Raw genomic sequence first — 18,138 nt, 5'->3', positions numbered from 1 at the left:
TTAAAATACACATAATTGTTGCTTGATTTAAATGACTCTGTTACATTCTTTAAGACGTTAAGCGACGTTTGAAACAAATCATAAATGTCATTTAAATTTTAAATGAATATAATTTGGATGTACGGTTTGTTCAATAACCGCGGCATACATTCACATACAATTAAAAGCCTGAACTACAATATGCAATTGGCATGTATACAGTAATTGTTTGATATGTAAAATTAAATTTCATTCTTGCAACTCGCGGAATACTGTAGTTTCTGGTTACTCAGTCTAGTTGCAATACTTTCACTCAGCGTGGTTTCAATAACACTATTCGTTAACGTGCATTTTGTTCTGAAAACACTTGATCATGTGGTATTCACGTACATTATTGTCTGTTTTCAAATGTATTGTCCTTTTCTTTCAATTAAATTAATGGAAGTTTGCAAACATGTGTTTATTATTACAACTGAAATATAAACCGATAATAAACCAACCCAGTCCTTAATAGATGGTTCACCACAAGTCAGACGTATACCTAAGATGGACGAAACTAAGCTTTCGGGATCATATTTCAATGTGATGGCTTGTAATCATATTTACACATGATTTAATTGTTATCCGGTTCTTTTACTTAACAACCGATACCTGTATGAATTTACATAACTATTTACATCTTGTGTATGTGGCCGCTTTCTAACAGCTGCCTGGGAAAGGTTTTTCTGTTTTACAAGGGATATAAAAATGATGGTATATAGGTTTGATCCTGTGCGTATTTAAGCCACTGCTGTGTTCACAGAATTATAACAAAATTTCATTATAATATTTTATAAGACCGCTTAGTTCATTCAAAAAAGTGAGTTAACGCGTTATAATTCGGCATTAAATGATTTAATAGACATAAAAACGCGTCGAGATAATAAAATAATCGTGATTTATGTTATATTTAACTGTAAACATGTACAAATACTGTTTATTGTGAGAGAAAATGATATTCGAACATCCAACATCTCGAAGGTCAAGAAATTAACAAATTTGTCGACGGTTTTGCGTCAATAACTTCTTTATTCCGACGTCTACGGTATTGAAACAAAAAACCGAGGGGAGCACAAACACCGAAGAGCCGAAAGGGCTTATTCATTTAAAAGAAATATAAATATAAACTGGCTTACCGGGTGAAAATATCCGCAACTCCTTCACGAAAAACACCAAAACGACGCCATCTTTGAAGTTTTGTTCCAACTTTCTCACTTAAACGCGGTAAGCTCCCGTATACGCAGGCCCCTCCCCCTGCAAATGGTAAGGCGTAAATTTGTTTGTTTCCAATAACTCGACCGATTGTAATTTTTGGTGCCGACACTTATCTTATTTTATGGTATTCAAGGTCGATTTTTGCAATTTTCGATCATTTTTGCAACAATTACAACGATAGATATGAAACAAAGGGATTTTAAATATTTCTGTCATTGAAAATCCTTATTAAATGGGAAATAACGTTGTGCATATTTAAAAAAGTTAAACGAGAAAAAAACGACTTTTTGGGGGCCTAATTGTTTTGTTCCAACGTTGTATGCGACGCCGTTTAGAAGGGAGCTATATACTCGAGCGTATATAATCTAACTTCAGATACAATAGCATACTTTTGTTAATATTGGCTTCCATGTATACGTCTTCAAATACTTCATTGCTATATTCAAAGATAGGGTCACAATTCTCAGACAGAGTTTTATTGTATAACTATAGATCGACAAGCAAGAAATAATGTAATTAAAAGAAGACTGGATCTAGTTTATACCATAGCTTTTTATTAAAGTGAACACGCAGTCAATTAAGTACATTGACAAGTTACGATATTCCTCTTCTCACGAAACAACAAAGTAAGTAATTGTATTTGTTCGAAAAAAACAACACTTAAGGTTGAAGGGACTTCAGAGTTAAGAACAAATACGAATAAGAAAAATGTCATATACTAGTATTAAAAATGTTGTAAACATGTTTGAACAAGCGAAATAGCACTTCTGACGAAGATAAATGTAAACATGATTTGTTAATTAATGGATAGTCATAATAAAAACCCGTAACATGAGAGACACTTTTTATCGATACTTTGAAAATACTTGGTTTGCTAACATATCGTTTATAATTTGCTGAAACATTATACAACATTCGTGGCGCAGTGGTAGATAACCAGCTTTTGCTCCTAGGCGTCCCGCGTTTGAATCCCGAGGAAGTCAACAGTTTTATTCGTTAAAACTATTTGAAACAATCAAGATTTGTGAGTAAACATATTTAATTAGAGTTTTCGAAAATACGAAAATCTGTTTACAAGTCTCTTGAACTTCAAACAGTTGCAATACGGTCATTCTACATATATGTGTACAATAATTTCTGGCTTCATTTGATATTTCAACATATCTGTATACTACATGAACATGTTTGGAATGAAATAAAATCAGTTAATAATCCAAAATATGTGTCAAATACACGGTCAGTTTGGAGAATACATGTGATGATACATCCAGATTGCACACACACACAAAAACTAAACGATCAAATGTGCGATAAACAGAAATACTACGTGTGACAATTGTTCTGCAATATGCGTCGCTTGGTGTTTAGTGAGTCTGGTACATTAGTTGGTAAAGCTATCACCATCAATTGTGGACAAGTATTCCGGAAAAGGAAGTCGATCTTTCTGGTTCATTGAACAGGTCACTAGCTGCGGTAGCTCGAACCCAGACTTTATCACCGATTGTGACACTGGCAAAGGCCTGCATTGTTGAACAATGACCCAAGCCGTCTGCGGCATAGTGACCAGCACTCTGGAGAGGTTTCCCGTTATGAACGATAACCAGCGTTGCCCATTTGGACCCATGCGTACAATATTGCACAACGAAAATGTACAATCCGGCCACAGAAGCAGTGAAAATTGCCGTTGAAGAGTCGTATCCCACGCATTGGTTGACATCTACGACTGGGGTACCGTCAGGTCTTTGTTTACGGTTATCAACGCGGCTGTCCTAGCATGAAAGTGTACTAAAGGTGTCTTGAGTTCATCTGAAACAGATAACATACACATTAATTTTGTTTTCACCGCCATCGATAAAAGCATAATTTGCTTATATATAGATTACATAAAGTTTCAAAAGTAAAAAAAATATATGTGAAAAGGATCTTGACGATTGATTTCATTTAATACCTTATAACAGGTCATTAGGAGTTGTTATTATAAGAGACACTTTTTATTCATCTTTACGTTAATATTATTTTAGGTTTGTAGGTGTCACTAAAGCGTAGTTCGTTTGATTAATAGCTGATGCGTCATTTGAAGTAACATTTTTAATTCCACTATAATTACCGTTTCAAATTCCCTTTCTAAAGTTATTTTCCCAGATATATAACAATTAATAAGTAATAAAAAAAAATAGATATAAGAATCTATCGGTAGGTCTTAACAAAACAAGAACCAGATCGAATATGATAAACACGAATCAGTATTATCCGCCGTCCACGAAATACCGATCACCGCACTGGATATTGACCATTTATTATAATTAGGAGGTGCATAGCGGAAACGTCCAGGTATTTTTATTATAAACATTATAAGCCACAATCTTTATCATGTTATTTCATTTTCAGATTTTGTCAAAGGTTGAAGTGATATTATGGGCATTTTTCACTGTTGAATTGAGCACAAAAGAATTAACAGGTCAAAAGAGTTAGTAAAAATGTGGTAACTGACCAATTATCTACAACTCGTCTTGCTTTTAGTTGTTTATAAAAAATATATATTATATTCGATATTTTACATGACTCACCCAGTTCTCTAAGCCGAAATGATCCGTTAAAAAAATTGTGTCTTTGTGTCGTATGAACGAATCTGCATGAAAACTATGTTAAGACTCACATCGTACATCGAATCATTTCTGTCGTCAGTTGTCAAAACGAAATTACGGTTGATATTCAAATGCATTAATTTTCTCTTTCCGGGATATTGTTTTAGTATGTTGATGCTGCATTAACAAATATAAGTGTATATGATGTGAAAACACCAAAAATAAACAAGGGTTGCGATAGACACCTGCAAACATCTCATATACTGTTAGATGACCATAATATCACTTTAAGGATCACTTCGTCACACACAACTCTTTTTAATGCAATATATTCGTCTAACCTTGGTCATGCTTGTCTTTTTCAGTTCGATTCCAAAATGTGCCAATCTTCACGTATTACACATGCATACTGATATCATTATATAAAATAGTGTGTATCTCACCTATTGTGTCGTTGTCGATACGATTTGATCTTTCTTGAATTTCCAGTAAAGCTTTAGATACGTTGGTAAGTGTACTGGCACTATAAGTCTCGATAAACGTCTGTTTTCTTTCTATAATTTTTAAGACCGCATTTATTTTAACTTTTTCTTCTTGCAAAGCCTGTAGCCCAGCTATGACTTTTTCGTTGGTTTCACGGATACTCTGTAGGGTATTCTGCAGGACCAGTTCATTTCTGATAACTCTCTCAAGTATTTTCTCTTCATAATCGTATCGCGAACACACTGGGCAAGATGGTTCTGATGCAAAAACTGTACACTGCGTGTACATAAAGAATACTAAAAAGCAACGTTCCATGATTTTGTAATGACACATGTCGTTAATTAAATTATTATCTTATTACCCACTATTTTACTGTCTTTGTTTTATCAGAACAGCAAACTGTGAACAAAGTATGCACACAATTCAAATTGTTTATCCTTTAAAACCGAAGAGAACGTCATTACACTGGGAAGATAATTTATGCATCCGGCTTTCAGGGAAATAAATAAAGTGTGTAATAGTTATAAGGACACAAATGCAACAAATAAACGTTTGAAACAACTGGTATGTGATTGTATTGACTACTGTGTCTTGAAATCATGTTTTTCAATCAAATAGTCAGGTCATGATTTAAATCATAATTGTTTATGCAAATAAATCAGTAGGTAATGTACATGTGTTTCCTCTTCTCAATAGGGACTGCTATTTAGCTAGCTAGTGTCTTTACATGGTATACACTTTGAGCATGAACATCATTCGTCCGCAACTTTTGATTTTACATTAACCGAATGTGCATGTTTACGTGTTGTCTCTTTTTTCCGTAATTGGATTCATATTACATGAGCAAAACGCGTCTTTTGATTTTGATTTACATCTGACGTTATCCAGGAACAATCCAGGCGTACATTAATATACATGTACTTCTGTGGGTTTATGCATCCAACTTCAATTGTAAAAGTTTATAAAATGTTAATCGACAGCCAAAGTCAAATAATGTACTTTTGTTTAATGCATATTAGTATTATACGGACTGCTTAATTCAAATGACTTTAAAGGCGTTCATTAAAAGTTTGAAAAGATAATTGATGAGCTTCATTGTGATATATGTTTAGTATATAATTTTGAGATATCTTGCCGTTACAAAATTTAGATTTCAAAATATACGTACTTAACCTTAGACCTAATTACGATGAAACGAGGTATCGTCAAATACGACATCCAGCAGTAACATTAAAGATAAATCATGAAGGACATAACGTATGGATGCCATCTTCTATTCTCCATTTGCCATTGCTAGACAGATTTTCTCACAAAGGACTGCGGACTTGTTGCTTATAAATATATGTTGAGAAAATTATTTATTTTTACTCAGCCATTAATTAAAAATCTTACAAAATCATACATAAAGTACATGATATTACATGAAACATTATTTTGTGGACAACACTTCGGAATACTTTTCAATGTCTTAATAAGAAATTATTCGGGAAATACACACATACTCTCGTGTAAGTATATTATAATTTAAATTATAAATAAACAATTACGTATAAAAATTAATTATTTAATTATTAACTTATTTAGTTACAAATCGTCTTTATATCTTATAAAGCCTTTGATAAAGCTTTGTTAAAAAGTGTTACAAATTGAATGAAAACGTCAGAAAACGTTAAATTATTTGGACGATGTGCAGAGGGGTAGGTCAATGGCTTTGAATGTCTTAAAACTAATGTACCCATGAAGAATGATTTATCTAATTGTGTTTGTATAATTTTATTAATCGTGTCCGTGTATTTGTTATTGAGCATTTAAAGCATGACGAGGATACATTAAGGACTTCATTTCACAACTTAATCAGTCAAATATGTCACTACCTTATGAACGCTAGCCGTCAATCTGATGCACTAAAATGTATTCAACAACTACACATTCAGTTGCTGGCAGTGTCAACAAAAACAGGCCTCAACTGCAAGTAACGAGTTTAAATTGAATCATTGATCCATGCTGCAAACACCATCAGCAGCAAGTTGACCAAGACTCCCAGATGGTCTTCCTAACAAATGCTTTGTAAGTCTTTGAGAAGCAACAGAAACCAATATGCCTCGCCTCACAGGAGAACTACACAACATAAAGTGAAAAAGTATTTTTACTCCAGTGGACCCCCGTTATCAACAGACTACATGGAAATGATTACGCAGACAGTAGTGCAAAGCTGGGAGCGGAAGAAGACCAAGATTCAGTTTAAAAACCAACGTCGTAAAGTGACTTTTCAAAACTTATCTGTAACAGGATAGCTACCGTTACCTGCACAAAATAGAACACGTGACAATCGTTTGACTGCGAAAAGAGCACACAAGACTAAACAAGTACATGCACAACATATTTTACCCTGGGCCTGCAGGTGCAATACGGACAGATTTAGGTCACGCTGACAGACTGCTAAGCTGCTGTACTACTAAGTTTACACTGCCAGACTGCTAGGCTGCTGGACTGCTGAGTTTACGCTGCCAGACTGCTCGGCTGCTGGACTGCTGAGTTTACGCTGCCAGACTGCTCGGCTGCTGCTGAGTTCTCGTTTACAGACTGCTAAGCTTCTGTACTCCTCAGTTCACGCTGCCAGACTGCTTAGCTGCTGGACTGCTGAGTTCACACTGCAAGACTGCTGAGTTCACACTGTCAGACTGCTAAGCTTCAGTACTTCTGAGTTCACGCTTCCAGACTGCTTAGCTGCTGGACTGCTGAGTTCACCCTGCAAGACTGCTAAGCTTCTGTACTTCTGAGTTCACGCTACCAGACTGCTAGGCTGCTGGACTGCTGAGTTCACGCTGCCAGACTTCTAGGCTTCTGGACTGCGGAGTTCACGCTGTCAGACTGCAAGGCTGCTGGACTGCTGACTTCACGCTGACAGACTGCTAGGCTGCTGGACTGCTGAGTTCACGCTGACAGACTGCTAGGCTCCTGTACTTCTGAGTTCACGCTGGCAGACTGCTAAGCTGCTGTACTGCTGCGTACACGCTGCCAGACTGCTAGGCTGCTGTACTGCTTAGTTCACACTGCCAGACTGCTAAGCTGCTGTACTGCTGAGTTTACGCTGCCACACTGCTTAGCTGCTGTGCTGCTGTGTTCACGGTGCTAGACTGCTAAGCTGCTAGACTGCTGAGTTCACCCTGACAGACTTTTAAGCTGTTGGACTTCTGAGTTTACGCTGCTAGACTGCTAAGCTGCTGTACTGCTGAGTTCACGCTGACAGACTGCTAAGCTTCTGCACTGCTGAGTTCACGCTGACAGACTGCTAAGCTGATAGACTGCTTAGTTAACACTCTCAGACTGCTGTACTGCTGAGGTCACACTGCCAGACTGTAAAGCTGCTGCACTGCTGAGTGCACGCTGACAGACTGCTAAGCTGATAGACTGCTGAGTTCACACTCTCAGACTGCTGAGCTGCTGGACTGCTGAGTTCACACTGAAAGACTGCTAAGCTGCTAGACTGCTGAGTTCACACTGCCATACTGCTAAGCTACTGGACTGGTGAGTTAACACTGACAGACTGCAAAGCTGCTGGACTGCTGAGTGCACACTGCCAGACTGCTAAGCTGCTTGGCTGCTGAGTTCACGCTGACACTTTGCTAGGCTGTTGGACTGCTGAGTTTACGCTAAGCTTCTTGACCACTGTGTGCATGCTGCCAGCCTACAAGCTTGCTTGACTGCTGAGTTATCGGTGCAAGACTACGGGGCTGCTTAACTGCTGTTTTCACGAACATTTAATGAAGAATTCATACTATCTTATATCTAAGAAAGAATGCACGAATGTCGTTACGATACAAAGAGTATTACAGTTAAAAAGTAGCGATGTCGTACGAACGTTGCAAGCCCGATTGTGCAGGAAAAAATGAAGAATACAATGTTCTGAGAGAGACAGGCTGGTGGACGGGTGGCAGGGCGGGCGCTCTCGGGCGGGCGGGAAGGCAGACAAACAGGCAGGCATTCAGGCAGGCAGCAAGCCAGCCAGCCAACCAACCGGCCGGGCAGACAGACAGACAGACCCTCTGATTCAGCGCTGTGTACACAAAAAGGGAAAGCGGTAGTGATAAGTGAAGGGACAATCTGGAGGTTTCCGTGTTAGCGCGGTGGTTCACTGTGGTTGACCACATAAAAATTGGACATCATCTTTAAAAATTAGTAGCCGGATATTTATTTCATTCAAAATTCGTTCAAACGTAAATATTATTTAGGTAGTAGTATAGGATACTCCGGATGAACACGTATTGCGTTTTCATGCGGACCTACAAAACTTCACACAAAAAACGCACACACATACGTATGCATCCACATAGCAAGAAATGTGTAAAAATCACTAGTATTTTAAATGTAAACAGCAGCAGTTTTCCTTTTCGCTACATAATGTTTAAGTAGTCGCTTTATAAATCGTGTTTAGTGAAGCAAATCAAGACGAGGGAAGTACCCGGATTTTCCATGGTGTCACTACATTTTGTTTAAATATAGCGATGACATGTTTAGCCTTATATATATATAATTCCGGACAACTCATCAACGTTGTGTGCGATTACTGAAACACTGGACAGTTAATGTAAATTTACATATATTTATATATATGCGTAAGATTTTCGTAATCGCTAGGAAATACGTTGAATAGCTTTATACAAAATTACAAAATCAACCTTAATCATCACGATGAAGAAGTTTAAAAGTATTTTTAAAATATCGTGGTTTAAGAAGGAAAAGGACGTTCCAATATCTTATTCACCGGAGCCGAATTTGACTGGTTGCCCAGAGGAATATGTCGAGATTCCTGTTCGTGCGCTGGAGATGAAGACGCGACTGAGGCTGGCAGAATATCTGGATACCAAAGGCAAACTGTTGAAGGTTGAACTCGACAACATTCAAACTGAGATTATGAATGACTTCACTGGTCTCGTAAAGCTATCAGGTCAAGAAGGCTGTCGTGATTTCGTCGAATTTAAGGTAGGCATTTCAGAACTGGCAGCAGGAGTATTTTGTCTGTTGCCGCAGCTGCATAAATTTATTAAACAGTATGTAATGTATTCACATGTTTAAAACCATACTTCATACACTTTCAAAACATCAACATACACGTTTCTTTAACATTTATAAAACCTCTGGCAAATTTACAACCATAATTCTCACACGTTTTAAATTATCTTATGTATGATTTGGAATTTTCTATTTGATTACCATGACAATCTTCAGAATACGATAAAGTTGAAGGACCCTCTTTGCAAGGATGGCGTTTTGCAACATTTTGTTTTTAGACCTATTAAAACAAAAGATAATCATTGAAATTAAAACCGCATTAAAAATGGTCACCGTATTTGCATGTAATATAAATTGGGGCTTTTTAATTTTCATCAGCAACCCATTACTCTTTAACAATGTTCATGTGAGGTATGGAATATCATTCAATCCAACTTCTCTGACGCTAGTGTAGTATTTACATCTCAGCAAGTTGAAAGCCTTCTCAATTCACATGTTTAAGTGATAAACCCAGGTCGATGTAATGTTGGCTGTCTACCGCATTCTGTATTTATGTCAGTAAGTCGCCGGAACGAGTAATCAAGCAACGATATAACTTACTCGTAATACGCAAGAACGACACTGCTACTTCTTACCCGTGGGGACGACGTAGGAAGTAACTTGTGGCAACGACGTATTCAATAAATATGAATGCAAGCGTGCATCTATCTGATCAATATCGTGCAGAATTATGTTAACCTCCCTTGTGCCAGATTTTTAAGCATCCGTTAAACAGAATGCATTATGATTGGTTGATTTTGCCATAACCACGAGTTAGTTATCTCGATTTATTAAGTTACTCAGTTAAAGGAACAAACAAGGAAGAAATGTCATTCTAACTAGTTCATAAGTCGTTCCGTCGCTCCCAATACTTACTTACTCGTTCCAAAGGCCTATTGATCTCGTTCCTATGATTACATGTGTCGTGAAAACGAGATTCTTAGTAGAAGGAATTTAAAATAAAACATGAATATCTATACCGACTTGGCTGAGATCAAAATAAAATTGATGTTCTTATTGGTTCTGTAGTAAGTGCACTCCCCTGCTCGAAGTAATTTAAGGCAGAGAAACCACTAATGACTGTTTCATTGTATATATCTGTATTTTGATTTAGGTAACTAGACAGTACCACGCACACGGCCGGGCATTGCGGTCACACAATTTGTTATTTTCATGGGGCCGATAGGCTGCCGCATTCAGCTTGTAGTTTAGAATATTTTACGAACAATGGTAAAAGTTACGTTAGAATCAAATCAAAAGAAATAAATCGTTATGAAAACAGAAATGGGCTTGTCTACGTTTATTGCGTTCCACTGAGTGACTATGGGACATATTTCAAAATAATATTTACTTAACTAAATGCATGATCTTTATTATATTATCATCAATATGTATGTACTGTTTATTTATTTGAGCATATTATCATCAGTCAGTATTACTCATATCATATGCGTTTCCAACAACACGTATGGGTTAAGTCATTGTAAACATGATTTATTGTTATCTTACTCGTATTGCGTACATACGATTGTGTTTGTTTTCATAGAATCAACCAAAAAGTCCGACCATATCGTTACTCGACCGATGGATTGGCCATGACGTCACAATTGGTAAATTCTGGAAATATCTGCTGATTCTTCAACGTCATGACGTCATTCAAGAATGCAGTCCAATGATAAGTAAGCGCCAATACAATATGTCATGTGTCATAGAGTAAATTAGCATATCCTTTTTTCTACCAAATCTCAACATACGAAAGCAGTATCTATCTATTAACATTAATTATTTCCAAACCGTTACTACAGTTCAGCTAACAACCTAACCAATTTTTATCTCCTAAACCTTTTACACGCATGACTGATTCGCGGCGTTTGTCAGGTGACAAGCGCAAGTAACCGCGCATTTTCCACTTGACCACAAGAACATAAACACCGTATATCTTTGATATGTTGTTCTGCGGTGTTATTTAAGTCCCTTCACACGAACCATAAAATATATTTTCCGAGAGCTACGTCGACACATGCAAGATACGTTAACTCTCATATGTTATGCCAAACTACCGATAAACTTTATGCATGTTTAATCTGGTAATGTACATTTTTATAAAATTAATTTATGTTATATAAAGTTACTTCTTTCACATAAGGCTTTATCAAACATGAAATTTATTTTGAAAATACTAAACACGGCGGAAAAAGATGACTTTATCAAACATTTATCGAACGGACCTTCAAATTATAAATCCATCAACAATTAGCTTGTATTAAACATTCCTGCTGTTGACGTAGCTCTCGGCAAATATATTTTATATTTTGTGTGAAAATATTGATTTCGTATGTTGAGATTTCGTAGAAATAAGGATTTGTTAATTTACTCTACGACACCTGTGAAATTACACACATGCATTGTTTGGTTCTGCGTTTGTAATTAAACTACTAAATGTATGTACTGATTGATTTAAATGAATAGACCTTACACATATAGCTATTTGTTCAGTGTCAAAAGTATCCTCATTTTAATTTCCGTTGAATAGCAAGATTGACTAGAACATATTCAATATTATACGTTTTGGTTATCTTTTTAATGAGCAAAAGTTTTTCCTATTGAATATAAAAAGTCACTCATTTCAATTCAAATCTGTATTTTTTATGGGGTGTTTTCGGTGCAAATATTCACTGTCATTTGGCGGAAAAATGCGATATTTGATAATTGACAACAAAATGCAAAATTTGTAAAACGTTATTGTGACTATGTATGTTATAATTATGAGTATTAGTAAAATCATTAATACATATTTTCAATCCTAGCGACATATATTTATACATATATATCTCGAGATATATGTTGAGTCGATTAAATGTCTTCCTTAACTTTTTGAACAGCTTTTAAAAATAATTTTGTTTATGTAAGTAAGCATTCCTTGAAAAAAATTATAATGTGCACATTTTTGTGAGCAGTCGATATTCCGGCTACATAGAAACGTCGCAAAAACACGATGTAAAAACTTATCTAAGACAGCTATGGTGTACATATCTAATCATTCTTTGTATTGCTCATTTACAAAGATGCTTCTATCAGCTGTTCTTACTACTGTCCACAATTTATATGAGAGGAACTATCTCATCATATCAACCTGTTACGGTATTTTCCAAAATGCATTAAAAATTTCTTGATACCTAAAGTACTTCTTAAACAATTGCCTTAACATGGTATTTTGACTTTGAAAAAAATAGGAGTCAAATAAGGTATTGAATTTTGATTACAGTTTCCGTCGATTACACTATTGCAGTTTGAGTTACTAGAATTGTTAAAAATGCAGACAAACTACAATTCAGTAATTCTTTAAACATTTGCTGTTTAATGCGCTTAATGAATATAAATAATTTACCATGACTTGGTATTGACGCTTTAGAAAATATATTGAATTGATCGAAATTCAAACCTTTGCTCGATTTTGTCAATATAAATATTTTAACGTTGTATCATCACGATATAGTTATAATTGAAGCTTTTAGAGTATCAAAACCATTTTTCTTTAATTTTTGTTTTCACTTTGTTTTCGACATCTTATGACTCTGATTGGAACCTTGTCTTTATAACTGAAAAATTAAACATTCTGATAAATAATCATGAATGAAGAATATGAAGTGGACAAATGGTTTTTCTAAGATTTAATCTTGGCTGAAACAATGTTGAGATATATTCAGACCATGTTCTATTAGACAAATCATACACAAAATGGTAAAAAGATATTCATGTTTCACATCTGATGTATTCAATTTGTATTATACGTGGATAATAAATCGGCAGCACATATAAACATAAAATAATAATATAAAAGATGCATACAACACTAGATAATCATAACATCTTTAGCGTTCAAAATAAATAATAGTTTAATTTAACTTAATTTGAGTTTAATTAAACTTAATTTAAGCTATTATTATTTTAAAAAGCAAAAGTAAACGCAAATATAATAGTGATTTTATAACATGAAGTCAAACAGATCAAAAACACAACTTTGTATTCCAAAAAGAAAATTGTCACATTTTTTTACTCCCAATTGTAAGTCTTCTTAGGACATTTGAACGCATCACAAGTATTAGAATTGCATTACTTTACTAATTAATTACATGAAAATCCATCGAATACACCTGATGTTTTATTTCAGACATTTTATTTTAAACGCTCTCCAACTATCTTTCACATTTTGGCTTACCATGATATTTAGATTAACTAGTATTTGATAAATCCATTTCCATATTGTCTGTGTCTGTTGTGCTGCTGCTTTTTCGTGTAATCGTACTACAAAACTAATATAGCAGTGTGACTTATACTGATGCCAGCTGAGAAGTTTTGCAATGGTTTATTTCGTATGTGAACTTAACTGACATACTAATCATACTAAACATAACTCATGTAATAATCACCATTTACGAGTGTTTATAATAGTACTTAGCTTAGCGGATTTTTTCCAGTGAGCGATTGCAAGAATTATTTCGACCAAATAAAGAATCCTGCCTCGGCTCGGAAGAGACCAAACTATTATGGTGAGGATTTTGTTTATTTATAATTTCTAAATAGGTTGAATACAAACGTATGATTCCATGGTCTGAACCTTTTTAAGATATTAAATGGTAGCTATGTGGACCCCTTAAAAAAGTCAGTCGATGTTCAGCAATTTTAATCTATATGGAAACACACACCATATGGATATTTCTGCAAACGAGAGACACATGCATTGCACTCAACAGTACTTTAGTATACTGCACTGTACTGTACTGAAATGTACCGTTATTTTATCTATGTTATTCATTACAATGTACTTTATTAAACTGTAATGTACTGTGTCGTTTCGTAATGAGCAGTACTGTACTGTTATGTAATGCACTGTTTTACACTGTACTGTACTTTACTGTACTGTACTGTTCTGTACTGTGCTGTACTGTACTGTACTGTACTGTACTGTACTGTACTGTACTGTACTGTACTGTACTGTACTGTACTGTACTGTACTGTACTGTACTGTACTGCACTGCACTGTACTGTACTGTACTGTACTGCAATGTACTGTAATGTACTTTAATTTTTGCAACGTTATGTACTCTACATGTATTATAATTTACTAAACTATACTGTTCTGTACTGTGCCGTACTAAACTGTTCTGTTCTGTTCTGTACTGTACTGTACTGTACTGTACTGTACTGTACTGTACTGTACTGTACTGTATTGTACTGTACTGTACTGTACTGATCTGTAATGTAATGCAATGTATTGCACTGTACTGCGCTGTACTATATGGTAATACTATACTATAATGTACTGTGCTATACTAAGTCACTTTACTGTACCGGGCCGTACCTTACCGTTTCGTATCATGATGTACCACATCATTCCGTACCGTAGTATACTGTACTGTACTGTACTGTACTATATGTGCATACACACATAAATATGTTTAAGTTCTTTCACCGGAGTGTACCAACGACGTCTTTATTAAACGGAATGAAATCAACTTCAAAAGTAGATAATAGTATTATTAAAATCTAACACACCTAAACATGTTTTGGATCCCACATCTTTCGTTATAATTTTGAAAAAATCAGTCAAAAATAATAATCTTTTATCGTATTAGGTGTCATTGAAAACAGCTTACAGGTGATAATATATCAACCATCTTTAAAACAAATCCATGATTCGTTGTTTTTTTCAAAGCCATGAACATGAAATTTAAAATCGGACGTGTATATACCGAACAGAAGTTTAAAAAAAATTACATTCCAGAACGTAAACAAAACCTTTAGCTATATTTAGTATGGTGTTTTTAATACAACTACATACTTTAAAATTGTTGTGTCAACCTATTTTTATGACGATGTCGCGAATGACATATTACATTCATACATTATAAACACGAACACAGTTTATGTAAAGTTAATGATGATTTAAAGACATTGTTTAATATCTATAAGTTTTCTTTTTTCAAATGAAAGAGAAGTGACGACAAATATGCCCACAGGAACGAAAAGGGCGCTGATAATTGTGAGACTATATATTTGTCCTCCGTTCTGCCTTAATGTCGGCGTATTTGCGACTTCATAAAAGCAAACAACAACCTATGCTGGTATTGTTGAATTCAGCAACAGCAGCTAGTTGCAAAAATACATTCAAGCTCTTCGAAACTTGTACCTCAGTCAATAAGTCCGAATCTATAATTTACCTTGCTTATTTAAATATCACCTGGGCTTATACAACGTGATTTAAAGCGTTATATTCCTCTTCATACTGATCTATAAGTAGCCAGATCTATCAATATAATTTTCATGTGTTATTGCGATAACCTTCTTCTCTGAAAATTCACGGCTGATCGGTTTAAGACGAGTTATCTTACTTCGTATTGTGATCCTCTGCAAAAATTATTAAAATCTTGCCACTTAGAATCAAAATTTACCATGCCGCAAACAAAAAATGTTTTATCTACATGCAGCAAATCACTTGAACAATCATCCCTAAGGTATCTAAGCGCTTGTTAAGTTCGTATGCGTTATCATATGTTGATCTAGAATAATGTTTATTTCAAATCATATCAAGGATAGTAACACTCCCCTTTTTAAAAAAGATCTCATAAAGTTGTAATTAAACATGTATTTTATTCAAAACATGGTCTAGATGTGTACTTAATTGTATTGAAAATAGTAAATCTGCTCTCTAATTATTTTTTTTAAATCAGGCATCTGGGGTTAAAATGAGACAATGCGGGATACAATTATTTACACATGTTAATTGACAAAAAGAGGAATAATATCAACGTCTGCTACGAACGTCATCACTACTTATTCATTGTGGTTTGATACAGATATTTTTTATACAATCTAAGCCAATCATTATAGTTACACATATACAATGTTGTTCCTGTGACACTTTTCGTCGGCGCGTAAAAATAAGAAATATAAGCTCTTCTGTAATGAATGAAATGCCCATGAAACGCAGTGCGTGTTTTCTCTGCTATATTTAAAATACCACTGGAGGCGGGTTAAATAGCCACATTGTTTGGAAAGCATTAAAACAGTATTATGCTTGATTAATACATATTATATGTTTAATATAAATTGTACAACCCATATGGTGGGAGCTGACATTGTTATTAAATAGTAAACAATTACACATATAACTGAATGTAAACGACATTGTTTTTGGAACTTAAAAGGAGGCACTCATAATACGTGATTAACTATATAATTATCCTTATGAAATCTGACATATTTAGTACTTGTCAATAGCCGAAAAGCCAAATATTGAGACCTTCACAAAAACTCTTTGAATCAAAATTATACTAGACAAGCAAATTGCTTTTAAAAACGATAACATGGAGCACCATAGTATAAAACAACTTTCCAACGACTCATCAAATGAATCTCGCCTATATATGGAAGCGCATATGGTACACCCTGATGCTGTGGTGATGTCAACATTCTATGACGGCATGATATGAAAAAGGTGTCATGGCGTAAAAAATAATTCATCGTGTCGACTAAAACTATGATGGCAAGTCATTTTCACATGAGCATGACGCCAAAATTAATGTTGATTTGTCGAATTAGATCATGTCGACCAAATATTTTTTCGGGAAAAGCCTGAAACATTTACGTGGAGACTTTTTCTTAATGTCGTTATGGGGAGTAAAATTAAGAAAGAAAAACCTACACAATTATGACGACATACCATGTTATTTCACAGTAAGTCGATATAAACTAATCCGGCATGACAATATTATTGGGTTGTACCATATTCTATGACGGCATGATATGGAAAAGGTGTCATGGCGTAAAAACAACTCATCGTTTCGACTAAAACTATAATGGCAAGTCATTTTCACAAGAGCATGACGTCAAAATTAGGTTGATTTGTCGACTCAGATCATGTCGATCAAATATTTTTTCGGGAAAAGTCGGAAACATTTACGTCGAGAGTTTACTTAATGTCGTTATGGCGAGTAAAATTAAGTGGGGAAAAAGCTACAAAACTATGTCGAAATACCATGTTATTTCACTGTAAGTAGATATAAACTAATTCGGCATGACCATATATTTTGGGTGTACCATACACGCTTCCGTATATATACCCTACATCGTATGATGTTTCATTTTGATTGTATTATTGATCTATTTGACCCTTTCTCTTATTTTCTGAAATTTACGACATAAGTCAAATATTTAGGGTATTTTGATTTTAACAAGTCAGAACATTTAGTTAACCGTTGTATTCATGGCCATTCCCTATGTCGGCGGATGGTTAACAATAGTCAATTTATGACTATGTTACTACAGTATATAACAAGATAAGTATATCATAAGAACTTAAAAAAATCATGATAATATAACGACTATTTAGTAGCACACGTTTATGTTTCGTATGTTTAAAAGTTATGTTTTAGTCCGTGTTGATTAAAAAAGAACGTATCATCATCAACATCTCCAAACCTCTTTTTCATAACATTACACTGATACATTCATTCGTAATCCCGTCGATGAGATACAATAGTATGAGGATTGAGCGCATGCTTTCAAAGTTCGTGCATTCAATAAACACCCGTTTATTTAAAACGGAAAACTGTATGTTTGTCCACTTAAATTATATCACATCATAAAAAAGCTGTCATCGAAACGCGGAAAATAACACCGCAAACAATCCCTCTTTCAGTTGTATCGACATGTTTACTTAAGTTAAGTTACTGGCAAGTCATCAAGATATATGTCGTCGTACAGTAAACAACGCAGAAATAGT

At 34.9% G+C, this 18,138-nt stretch overlaps 3 protein-coding genes across 3 annotated transcripts in view; 1 reads left to right on the top strand and 2 right to left on the bottom strand.

Moving 5' to 3' along the window:
• The window catches only part of LOC127854273 (T-complex protein 1 subunit beta-like), a 461,928-nt gene that overhangs the window by 283,706 nt on the left and 160,084 nt on the right, over window positions 1-18,138 (bottom strand). The window lies entirely within an intron of this gene.
• LOC127854265 (uncharacterized) overlaps window positions 1-18,138 on the top strand; it is a 463,099-nt gene that overhangs the window by 295,679 nt on the left and 149,282 nt on the right. The gene's annotated exons all lie outside the window — the stretch shown is intronic.
• Window positions 1,768-4,768, bottom strand: LOC127854270 (uncharacterized). The gene is made up of 2 exons (XM_052389342.1): window positions 4,262-4,768; window positions 1,768-3,039 (listed from the first exon to the last, which is right to left on the bottom strand). The coding sequence occupies exons 1-2, from the start codon at window positions 4,632-4,634 to the stop codon at window positions 2,951-2,953; spliced, it is 462 nt and encodes a 153-aa protein (XP_052245302.1). The 5' UTR covers window positions 4,635-4,768; the 3' UTR covers window positions 1,768-2,950.

Source organism: Dreissena polymorpha, chromosome 12 (genome assembly GCF_020536995.1).
Source record: "Dreissena polymorpha isolate Duluth1 chromosome 12, UMN_Dpol_1.0, whole genome shotgun sequence".
In the NCBI taxonomy this organism is placed as follows: Eukaryota; Metazoa; Mollusca; class Bivalvia; order Myida; family Dreissenidae; genus Dreissena; species Dreissena polymorpha.
This window is presented reverse-complemented; position numbering and strand designations above follow the sequence as displayed.

Excerpts from the sequence above, each read along its gene's own strand:
- LOC127854270 (XM_052389342.1), bottom strand. The coding sequence starts at position 4,634 with ATGTGTCATTACAAAATCATGGAACGTTGCTTTTTAGTATTCTTTATG. Across the intron at positions 3,040-4,261 it reads TATCGACAACGACACAATAG|ATGAACTCAAGACACCTTTA; the intron begins GTGAGATACACA and ends TATCTGTTTCAG.